The sequence below is a fragment of the Durotheca rogersii genome (genome assembly GCF_024521655.1).
Source record: "Durotheca rogersii strain YMJ 92031201 chromosome Unknown GGS23scaffold_25, whole genome shotgun sequence".
Classification (NCBI taxonomy): Eukaryota; Fungi; Ascomycota; class Sordariomycetes; order Xylariales; family Xylariaceae; genus Durotheca; species Durotheca rogersii.
Genome location: NW_026251256.1, coordinates 501,778 through 513,059, shown reverse-complemented (window position 1 = coordinate 513,059; position 11,282 = coordinate 501,778). Strand labels below are relative to the sequence as shown.

General features: G+C 57.2%; 4 protein-coding genes across 4 annotated transcripts; 1 reads left to right on the top strand and 3 right to left on the bottom strand.

Annotated features, from left to right (window-relative positions):
- Positions 1-551: 551 nt before the first annotated feature.
- Positions 552-1,623, bottom strand: GGS23DRAFT_599674 (uncharacterized protein; the record flags this gene model as incomplete). The annotated part of the gene is made up of 3 exons (XM_051518958.1): positions 552-614; positions 714-1,249; positions 1,314-1,623. The coding sequence occupies 3 exons, from the start codon at positions 1,621-1,623 to the stop codon at positions 552-554; spliced, it is 909 nt and encodes a 302-aa protein (XP_051369015.1).
- A 689-nt stretch (positions 1,624-2,312) lies between these two features.
- Positions 2,313-3,319, bottom strand: GGS23DRAFT_607033 (phosphoglycerate mutase-like protein; the record flags this gene model as incomplete). Its single annotated transcript, XM_051519984.1, has 3 exons — positions 2,313-2,894; positions 2,953-3,174; positions 3,233-3,319. 3 exons carry the CDS (start codon positions 3,317-3,319, stop codon positions 2,313-2,315), a joined length of 891 nt encoding a protein of 296 aa, XP_051369014.1.
- A 792-nt stretch (positions 3,320-4,111) lies between these two features.
- Positions 4,112-6,670, top strand: GGS23DRAFT_244412 (HET-domain-containing protein). Its single transcript, XM_051512198.1, has one exon. The coding sequence runs from the start codon at positions 4,700-4,702 to the stop codon at positions 6,581-6,583; it is 1,884 nt and encodes a 627-aa protein (XP_051369013.1). The 5' UTR covers positions 4,112-4,699; the 3' UTR covers positions 6,584-6,670.
- Positions 6,671-7,546: 876 nt separating this feature from the next.
- On the bottom strand, positions 7,547-10,333 carry GGS23DRAFT_607031 (flavin-containing amine oxidoreductase; the record flags this gene model as incomplete). Its single annotated transcript, XM_051519983.1, has 9 exons — positions 7,547-7,647; positions 7,737-7,830; positions 7,989-8,446; positions 8,557-8,769; positions 8,842-8,893; positions 8,959-9,049; positions 9,172-9,205; positions 9,258-9,558; positions 9,611-10,333. 9 exons carry the CDS (start codon positions 10,331-10,333, stop codon positions 7,547-7,549), a joined length of 2,067 nt encoding a protein of 688 aa, XP_051369012.1.
- Positions 10,334-11,282: the final 949 nt, after the last annotated feature.

Here is an 11,282-nt window from a genome sequence, read left to right as displayed (position 1 = left end):
AGCATCCACAGGCGCGGCATTATTAGATACCTATGATGAGGTAGATAGATGCATATCATGCGCCCAGACGGGGCAGAAAAATAGAGGAGAAGAATGGATAATAGGCAATCAATGTACCTGCTGAAAAAGGCGGGATCGTGAAAATGACCCCAGTGCATCGACGATTCGTCCATCAGCCGGGGAGCGGCCAGATACCCGAATACACATGCCGGTGAGAGCCGGGCGCTATTACCTCTACCATCTCAAAACATAATATTACGAGAATGGCTCGTGTGGGGAGGGCTTCGACGCGTACAATATGTAACGACGAAGAGGGACGATGGGTTGACGGCGTTATTATCACCTCTGATATCCCTCGGTAGCTATAATACCTGTACAGATGTCTCAAGTATTTGCTTTGCTACAGCGCTTATATATGCCCCCTTTAGAGGGGGCATTCCTCGATTACCTACCTAGCTTAGCGAAGCCCCTTTTCCCTCTCGGCCGCGGAACCCCGCCCCTTCTAGACTGTTACACACACAACACCAGAGGTGATTTCCGCCAGCGCGCCCTCAGTGGCCCAGGACGAAGCGCAGGATGTTCCCCCCTTCGTTTTCTATCTCTTTGAGGAATTTCTAGAGCCCGATTAGCGCTTCACTTCGGATTCCGTAAATGACCATCAGCGGGGCTCCACGGCGGATGAAAGGCCCGAGGGGGGGAGGTGTAGAACCTACGTCTTCGTACAGCGCCATCTCCTCGATGGCCTCGTCGCCGGCCCGGTCTAGCTCGGCGCCGAGCTCGGCCTGAACAATAGCCCTCTCTCCTGACTCCTCCTTCTCTTTCCCCTTCTCGCCATCACCGGTGCCCTCACCTTGCCTATCACCCTTTCGAAGCGACGCCAGCTGGGGCGGGTGCCCCTGTAGCACCTCGCGGCCGAGGGCCTCGATCTCGGCTTGCGCGGCGTCGCGCTCGGCCCAGAGGCGGTCGAGGTCGTCCCGGGCAGAGGAGAGCTCGGCCTCGAAGGCGGCGACGGCCGACCGGATCGCGACGGCGGCGGTGCGCTGGCGTCCGTCGGCCCCCGTCGCCGTGTAGTCGACCGACAGGTCGCGCAGGGGCGTCAGCAGCCGCGCGACCTGGGACTCGAGCGCGGCGGCGCGCTCGCGGCTCGCACGCACGCTGGCGTCGACGCCCGCGGACAGCTCGGCCTCGGCCTCGGCGAGGCCCGCATGGGCGGCGCTGCGGAGCGTCGCGCGGAGGTGAGCGTAGCGCGCTGTTGGCGCGCGAAGGCGAATATCAGCACTTGCGGGCGCGTGCGGCCACGCTGGGATGCTTACCGTCGAGCTCGGCGGCCAGGGGCGACTCGCGATCCGGGGAAGGGCTGCGGCGCTGGCGGCGGCCGGGGCCCAGGAAGCCGGGAGCGCGACGGTCGTGCTCATCGGGCCGGGCCGCCTTGTGCCGGTCGAAGAGGGGCGCGACCGAGCACGTGTGCCGGGCGCGCTTCTTCGGGGCGGGCGGGCGGACGTGGTCGGCTTCTTCGTCGGCGCCCTCGTCGCAGAAGAGCCGGTGCTTGAGCGTAACGCCCCGCGGCGGCGAGTCGCTCCTCACGGGGGTGGGGACCTGCTCGGGGCGCAGGCGGGCGGACATCGCGGTAGGCGACGGGGCTGCGATGTCGCGGGTTGGTTAAGAAACTGTCGCTAGCGGTACCTATGGCGGGGGATGGAGCCGACGGGAATATATAGGTGTGTTTCTTGCGTCGGCCGGTGCTCTTGGCCAAGGACTAGGCTGGATACTTGCGCATAATAGTAATAGGTGCGGAGAAGAGAAGGCGGGTAGGGAGGAGACGTGTAGTGGTGGTGAGGTTGGCGGACGGCATGAAAAGGGGTACATGCCTAGATACCTACCAAATGCCCGTCTGGATTAGATGACGTCCTTCTTGACGTACCTTGGACATGGCAGGGAAGGCTCATTCGCCGTAGTGCAAGAAGGCACGACAAGCTGCTCCGAAGAGGCAGAGCTAGGAAGGAGCAGCCGAAGTACGGCAGAGAGCAGTTTCCTTGGCCACACAACAACCCCGGAGCCAGCCGTCGCACCTGCCAGACTTCTTACAGGTCTAGGCCGGGACCAAACCGGGTAGGCGCATGCACTCGAAGGGGGGAGGCAACGAGGACAGGGCAGGAGAGCGTTCGGGTTTGCACGTGGTGACTCGATTGTGTTCTAACCACCCGGATACCTACCTCCTAAGGTACCAACCGCTAGATATCGTCGCTGTCAGGTCTCCACCGTCAAATCTCCAGTCCGTCAGATTTCCCCCCTCTCCCTGGCCTCCCTCCCGCTCACGCCCCGACCCGCTCCGCCCTGACCAGCACCGGCACCAACGCACCCGCCGACACCCAGACATCGTTGTGCTGTACAGCCTCGTACAGGCCTCGGATAAGCCCCGAATGGGCCGTGAAGGAGATGATGTGCTTGTCGTCGTGGGTGAAGATGTCGTCGAGGAGATGCTTGACCCGATCCACCACCTCGGCCGCGGTCTCTCGCCGGTCCGGCTTCCACAGCTCGTCGTCTTCCGTCAGAGACGGCTCGATTACGTATTGCGGGTAGCTGGAGGCGATCCAACTTCGCGTGCTGCGGCGGTCGCACGTGTGCTCCCCGTAGCGCTCCCGCAAGCCCTCCTTAACGATGGGCACGAAGGGCCGATCGGCCGGCAAGTCAAGCCCCGAGTAGGCAATCCGCGTCGTCTCGAGGCAGCGAGCGAGCGGGCTGGTGTAGTACGTCTGCGGGGTCGGCATCTTCACGCTCGCTACCGACTCCCGCAAGAAGGCATTCAGTACCTGGGCTTGTTGCTTCCCCTTTTCCGTCAACTTCGCGTCGGACCAGGTGACGCGGCCGTCGCCATCGAGCAGCGACCAGTGAGCCTTGCCAGTCCGGTTTAGCAACTCGTATCTAGGAGCGATGCCGATCCTATAAACTTACATCCCACGCGTGACGCCCCACCTCAGCTTCCTTCACGTTGTGGTGTCCCTCGCCGTGTCTGATGACGAAGACTAGCTTGTACAGGACACCACCCCGTCCTGCCCGGTTTTGCTGTTCCAGAAAATGAACGAACCGCTCCCATTGGGTCTTCTTTCCCTCAGGGTCAAAGGCGCTGTCCGTTTCATAAGAACGGTCGATCAGGCCCAAGCTCGGCTGCGTAGTCTAATCCCCAGTAAGTGCCTATCTAGATTGGGTGAATCAGTAGTAGCTTAAGACGTACCGCTCGGAATTGAGGTCCGGTCGGTTCGTTATCGTGGCGGAAGAATCCAGGCACGGCCTGGTACGTGAACGACTTGGTCGACGGCATCATAAGCATCCCCAGGACGATAAAAAGTAGGATAAAAATTGCGATGTAGAGGAGCAAAGGTATGTTTGCTTGAAACGTAATCGCCGACATGCTACCTACAACTTGAGAGATATGTACCTACCTATAATTGCTTTACGTAATCGACATAGTACCTACCTACTGAATACTTAACTCGGACAACCTCCGCCATGGACGGAAGCGGTAAAGAGTCAAGACATGCTCTCTAGTTAGTATCTCCCGTGCCTCTCTCCTCGCTTTTTGTCTCTGTAAACGTGGTAGAAAAGAGAAGAAGGAAAGGGGAAGAAGGAAGAAGTCAAGAGGAATGCAAATAGGTACCTACTTCTTCGGGTCGGACGAGAAATGCTACAAAGCTAGGCCAGCTGCCTGTTGTTATACACACTAATCTGGGCGTATGCCTACCTCGGGAGCACGTAAAGGGTTATCGTAAGCAGCGAGCAATTTTCATAAAAGCCGAGCCAGCAGGGTTGGGAGAGAGTAGACTTAAAGACAGATGGCATGTCGAAAAAAAAAAACCAGTTCTTAGGTAGGTGCTGGCTCTTTGCGAATTCGTTAGCTACGGCTTTCAGTCGTTGCTAAACATCTCCTTCATGCTATAGAGGGTATTGAACCCTCTCCCCCCTCCCCCTGAGTTCCGGGGCTGTTGCGAGATGGCTGCGGAGTCGAACTATGAAGCTGAAAAGCGCCTTCGAAGCGCATCGGGCATATAGGTAGGTACCTGGGTAATTGTTGCATAAAACGTAAGCGCCTGCTTTGTACGACTTGTAGATAGGTAGGTATAGGCTTATATAGAGGATTTCCTACGCGGCAAGGTAGAACGACGCCGGGTCTATGTTTTACCGCCTACCTACATAGGTAACCTCCCTACCTGCAACCTCCCTCGTGGGCTAATACCCGGCACATTCCCCTACGGCCTAGGTATACCTACGTAACCACCCCTCTCCCAGTTGTTCGCGGATAGTCGACAGCTGCATACGAGGAATGGTTCTCTCTCTCCGCACTCTCTCCCCCTTACCTTGCCCTCTCTCTCTCTCTCTCTCCGGATGTGCCTCACAGCTGGGTCTAACCTAGCTCTGGGGCAGCTCTGCAAGGGGTCGCCCCGAACCCGAACCACGTAACTGCTGCGGAAAAAGTAAGCGTCTTACACATCATTCGTGGGTTCTGTGGTAGGGCCGAGCGCTTAGGTCGGAGTGTGGTTGGCAGAGGCAGGCCGGGTGCTTAATGGCGTGCGCCACTCATCTAAAACCGCTCTTGGGGTCGAGGACACCGGAGATAAAATCGTCTTGAGGCGCTCGACTCGAAGCGTCTTCTCTTTGTTGTCCGCCCCAGACAATCGATTGTGTGCTTCTTCGCTTTGTTGGAATGCTGTGTCTGGGCCATTGTCTACCGATGGGGAGTCGAACCCGACAGGTCAAGGACGGGCTGCGATCAAAGAACACGCAGACGGAACCGGGATGTCGAGAAAGGAACGGTCGATTCTCTTATTCCAGCGTGCCACTTAATCCCAAACAAGGAAACCCTCAATCTCGAACCATCCGAGTACTCCGACTCCTCCCGACAAAAGTCCATGGCCTGCCCTCCTGCCAGATACGAACTATCGAGTTCGACAGCGCTCAGAGGTCATCTTATCACGCTCTCTCCTACACATGGGGCCCCACCACACGAGAAGAGGCCAGGAAGGGGATGAATGACGAAAGAAACTGCCCCATAACCTGCAATGGTAGGCCGCTGCTGGTGACGAAGAACCTCTTCAATTGCCTCAGTCAGCTGGAGAAGAACCGCTACTATGGCCAAGACCTGTGGGCGGACGCGATATGCGTGAACCAGGATGACCGTGAAGAGCTCTGCGGACAAGTCAGCATCATGGCGGATATCTACCGTTCGGCCGATCGTGTCATAATATGGCTTGGTGCTGCCGATGAATTCACGCCGTATGCATGGAAGCTGGTAGACAAACTGAGCGGGCTCTCCAAGGAAGACATGGACTCCATCACACCTTCAATCACCCACGAGCAGCGCCACCCCGACTTGCTGGGGGATCTCAACTCTCGTGAATACTGGACCGCGCTGGCTCTGCTCTTTGGGAGGGCCTGGTTTACGCGTGCATGGGTAGTTCAGGAGTTCGTGCTAAGTCGTCGCACTAGGATGTTGTGCGGCGATTACCCTTTCAGATGGGACAACATCGTCGCCGCCTCGCACCTCATGTCCAAGAAGGTACACATAAACACGTTTCAGGGAAGCCTTCCCGACAACTTCGGGGTTGATTTGCTCTCCTACAAGAACCCCGCGAAGCTAGCGGCGATAAAGAGAGACGTCCTAGCAGCGAAAGGGGATGTTCTGCTGCACAGCCTCATCCGATGCCGGACCTACGAGGCATCGAAGAACCACGACAAGGTGTATTCGCTAGTCGGCTTGACGATTCCCCAGGGGAATAACTACCCCAGCTCCCTATACCCCAATTATGACAGTAGCCTTACGATGCTGTACATCGGAGTCGCAATATATATTCTCAAAACTACGGACCACCTGCACCTTCTCGCCCACGCCGAGGGAGACGCATTTAGGAACGACCCTGAACTGCCCTCGTGGGTACCAGACTGGAGCGTGAGGAAGGACCTCGGCCTTCGGATCACCGGGTACGAAAGGTATCGCGCCGCGGGCGAGCGGCCGTGCTTCAAAATCGTCCGGGGGAGCCGCGCCCTGATCGTGCGCGGGTTCGAGCTCGACACCGTCAGTCGCGTCGGGGCGACCAAGGCCGAGGTCAGCAGCGCCAGGGACTGCGCCGACTGGCTGGACCTCGTCCGCGAGCTGGAGCGCGACGACCCGACGCGAGACCACCGGGACGCCTTCTGGCGCACCCTCCTCATCGACACCGACCCCAGCGGCCAGGTGCCGATCCGCCAGCCCTGGGAGGGCGCGTTCGAGGTGTGGATGGGCCTGCCGCGCCCGCGCCCGCCCACCGACGCCCAGAGGCGCCGCGCCGCCGAGTTCGAGACCTCGTTCGCCCACTCCCCGCACCTGCGCCTGTTCCGGACCGCCCGCGGCCACCTCGGCTGCGGCTCGCTGTCCTGCCGGCAGGGCGACTCCGTCTGGATCGTCCAGGGCTCGAGGGTGCCTCTCATCCTGCGGCCGGCCCCCTGGGGCGCGTATACTCTCGTCGGGGGCACGTACCTCCACGGCTTCATGCAGGGCGAGGCGCTGGAAGGCCGCGAGGGCCAGGAGTTCGGGGAACTGACTCTGGTGTAGGCGGGGGGCGCTCAGCCCTCGAAACCCCCAGTCACTACCTACCCTACGTACCTACCTGCCTACCATCTGGCAATTTGCACAGCATTTTTTTCCTTTTCTTTTTGCTTTGCTTGCTTTTTGCTTGGTTCTGGAGCATTTACAAGTCCGTTTCGCTACGATTGGTACGCTGCCATGTTAAAAACTAGGTAATTTAGACGCCTGCATTTCACCCGCGTGGCCATGGCTGGGCTTAGAGCAGGGAGGATCTCCCACGGGAAAACATTTGGCATTCGGTTTGGCTCGAAGGCGAGAACGGATGACGGTAGGTAGGTACTTATGACATTCGCGAGGTACGAGCATGGCACGGAAAAAAGGGAGAGGGATTTGGGGCAGGCCGGTGTTTTCCATAGGACCTAGGTATTATATAGGTAGCCCTCAAATACAAGGATTCGTTGGAGAGAGTGACGACGACGCAGACGTAAGTACGTAGTTCCGGGTGCTTACCTAGGATCCATCGACGGTGAATAGGCCCAGCGAGGCTTCGTCTCCCGAGGCTTAGGCAGACAGGGCGCCGCCACGAGGAGAAGCTAGCGCTACCTACGGCAACCTAGTGCTGCTCACCGTTGCCGATCCCCTCTGTATTTCAGCGGAGCTAAGCGGGCGTGGAGCACGGGGTGCGTCGAACAAGATAAGCACTAGCATTGCGAAGGAGCGGCTATGAATATTCCGACGATAAATTGTGTTGCAGATGGCATGGCCCTGCCACCGGGAGGCTGGAGAGAGTTGGTCTATCTAATGTATATGGGCATCCGCGTCTTCCCCCACAGATAAGTCATATACATCTAACTAGTGTAGCTCAGGGGCTATATGCGCCTATAGGTATACCGAGGCCGAGGCCGGCGCCGCCGCGACGGCAAAAATTCGAGCCCCTATCCACCCAACCCCGGACAGGACATGTTTACTTACTGCGGCCGGCGGTTAGTGTCACATGCCTCCAGTGAGATGAGGAGTAGGACTTACGACAGAGATCCACCTGGCCATCCACTTACGGACCGTGTCCTTCGCTTCGTCGACGAGGCCGAGTTCTTAGGGGGGGTTTCCCCTTGCCGTCAGCAGACGAACATACACGAAGAAGGGGGGCGAGCAAGGGGGGGGAACAGGATCTATGACTCACCGAGAAGCAGCTGAACACCACCCCGGATGCCCGACTCGAGCGCCGAGGAGATCCACGCGTGGGTGTAGGACGTCTGCTCGCCAACGAAGATCATCTGCTCCGAAGGAAGGCGGTCGTTAGTCACGGTAAACCTTTATTAATTTACCCGTTGCGATGGATAGGGGTAACCCGTTCCATTCTTCCTCGCAGAGGTATGTACCATAAAATGAAGGTAAGGGGACGAGGAAAGGGTTGGCATCGGATTCAACCCACATTGTTGTACGTCCTGAAGTACTCGGGTAGGTAGAGCTGGTGCTGCCCGACTGTGGGGCTAGCCCAGCCGCCGCCCTCATATGGGTCGAGCACCCAACAGCGGCGGCGGTAGTTACCCGTGTACAGTTTATAGGCGTCCGGGCCGTGGATCTCGGCCATCGCGTCGAGCACGTAGCGGACGTGCTCGTCCTCGGGCACCGACGCCCAGCGCGTGGCCCAGTCGCCCGTCGCGTACGAGGCGAGCAGGCTCGCGGGCCCATCGCGGCTGCGGTTCCCCGAGAGGCCATACGATGGGTAGCAGATCGACCCGATTCCTGGGATGTCGGTTGCTGTCGAGCAACCGCCCACGATCGGGTTCTCGTAGTGCTCCCAGAAGCGCGACGAGTACTCGAGCGCCACCTTGCACGCAGACGCAAAGGGCAGGTTATTGATCGCGTTGGTGATAGTCCGGGGTAGGTCTATACCGGCCGAGGAAACCTGATCAATACATGTGTACCATACGTATAGATGCCGTTCGTCTCCATTCAGACGAGGTAGGGAAATGCAACTGTCAGAGCTGGGGACTTACACGGGAGTCTAAACTTCTTAACGATGGAGAACGGTAGCGCAAATACGGCATAGTCGTACGAGGCGTTCTGGAAGACGGTGTCGGTATAGTTGTTCCTCCACTGTAGGTTGACGCGCCGAGCGTCGTCAAACCATTGGACCCGCTCGATCTTGCGGTTCAGGGCTGTCACATTGTCCACTAGCGGGTGGAATGATAGTGGTAGTCGGTTTAAGCCTAGTAGTGGTGAGCTACGTTGGTTATACGGTAAGACGGTTAGCAACGGGTGTTGATAAAAGACATACGTACCTCCGTCTATGGTCTTCCATGTCGTCGCACCAAAGTACACGCCCTCGTAAATCTATGCGGTAGAAAGGTCAGCATGAGGAGCCGCCTCCGTTTCATGTGATCAGAGGGCGAGCTTACGGCGTCCCAGAAGGTAGCGGCACCGCCACCGAGGACATCGGTGTCGTTGAGAGTCGCCTTCAGGTAGTTAACCATGTAAGCAAACTCGGACCTGTTCGCGTCTTAGAGTTAATGACTGCCTCGCTCGAGAGTCGCAAGGAATGGGGAGCACGCAGGGAGGTCCCCGAGTCCTAAATCTGACGTGAGGCGGAGAAACAAATGTGTATATCTTACCAAGTGTCGCCGCCGAGACCACCAAGGCCATTGACTGGTATTTTGTCAGAAACACGTATAGACCAGCGTGACCATCGGGTGCTCACCTAAAAAGTCTCTGTGAGCCCTGAACATGTTGGTTGCCACTTCGATCATGAACGTCTCGTTAGAAGTGATGGTGCTGATCTTGTCCGATAATGCCTGCGTTGACGGGTCCAGAGGACGTATGATTTGGAGAGAGGGGTCTGCAGCGATCTGAGCGCGAGTCGGGGGTAGTCCTGTGTCGAGTTTGATGCCATCGTAATAGTACAGCCCGTTGGGGTTCGACTGGATCCAGGGGATGAAATCGACGCTGAGGTTCCGATCGTAATTGTTAATTCTATTCATCTCTCTGGCCAGTTGGAACACCTGGTTATTGTTAGTAGATGCTAACGACAACAAGTAGAAGCGACTGTCTGACCATCTGGTGATCCGTAATATTGTATGTCTGGTTCGAGTATATTGCCGTCTCAGGGAACCTCATGGGGCCCATTTCCTGATACGAATAGTCGAATGGGCCCCCTGATAGATACTCGGTATGAACTCTACCGCCCAAACGCTGAGTAGCCTCGACGATGCTGATGTTCGTTAGACCGGCTTGATGAAGGACCAAGTATGTCATCAGTCCAGACATTCCAGCGCCCACGATCACGACGTCTTTTGACTTGGCCTTCGCGACGTCAACGCCGCCGTGGTTTTTGTTCTTGAGCAGCTCGACTCCGTCGAACCACGGGCCCCAAGCATCGATACCATTAGCACTCGTCATCTCGATGCGGTGGGGGTCGTGTCTCTTAAGAGTCCTTTTACTTAGCCGTTGAGGCTCGCTGCGGCCGACGAGGCTTCCTCTCTCATCCCATGCTGAAATGCATCCATCGGATCCCGCATCATCCGGCAAGATCCATACCAGCCTCGAGTCGTTCCCACCGGCGCCTCGGAAAATGGTATGGTGAGCCTCATGAAGCTGCGTGCTATCGCACCGGCCATAGGTATATGTTACAACGCCGCCAAGCGGCGCCTCAAAGGACACATGGACGTTTGCGAGGCGCGAGTCGAGCTCCGAGCGAGTCTCTAGTTTGACGGGTAGCTGTGAGGCGGTAGCGGGGGCAACCTGACCCGCTAGAACGAAGAGCGATATCCAAAACATAGCTGCGGTCCCGGAGAGTAGAGACTGACAAAGCCACAACTTGAGTATTCGATAGCAACCAAGACCGGCCCGTCCCTCTCTAGGGACATATATATACCCAGACATTGTCCTCGTAGGCGGGCCGATGCCAACCGTAACACCCCGTATCCGTAGCACCTATATTAGACATGCATATCCATCAGACCGGAGACAAGGCACTCCCCGTTGCGTTTAATGACGGCTAGATAGATAGACACGAGGTGGCATAACAAAAACTCAACCGACGGGGTATGCTGACTTCGTATTAATCATAGTATTATGTTTTCAAGATATTCCCCCGAACCGGCGGGTGATTCGGACAGCCCAAGATGACGGCCGTAGAGTCGACGGCTCCATATCCTAGACAGCCATCTACCTAGCGAGCAAGTCAGGGCTCCTTCTAAGCTTGGGCGTAAGCCACCACCATTTGACCGCTTCCCGTTCACGTTGCACAGCCTTCGAGGCAAAAGCACGGCGAGTCGATGATCCCGAATGAGTCAGGTCACAAAGCGCCTTTCGTGCAAATCCCTCGGGCTGTGATCGATAGTCGGGTCATCAGGGTATACGCCTTTTGTATGACCCCTCTCGCTGTGATGGTGGTATGCTCCGATATAGGCTGCCCATGCCCTGTCCTGGGCACCGGACGGCTCGCGATGTCCAATGAGCTTTGATTCGGGACATCGTGATAAGCAATTATCCTTGAGGGTTGGAAGAAACAAGGCAGGCATGGTCTTGAATATCAGCTGGGAATCCAACAACATAACTGAGTGTCAACAAGATAAGGGCGCAGCCGAAAACGAAACGGGGACTCCACCGAATAACTCGCACCTTGTCCTTTTATCTTTCACATCATGCAATTAGTAAGATCTTAACAAGACTGACAACTACCGTCACTCGAGGAGAAGGGACCCCGTCGACGGGTATCCTCAAA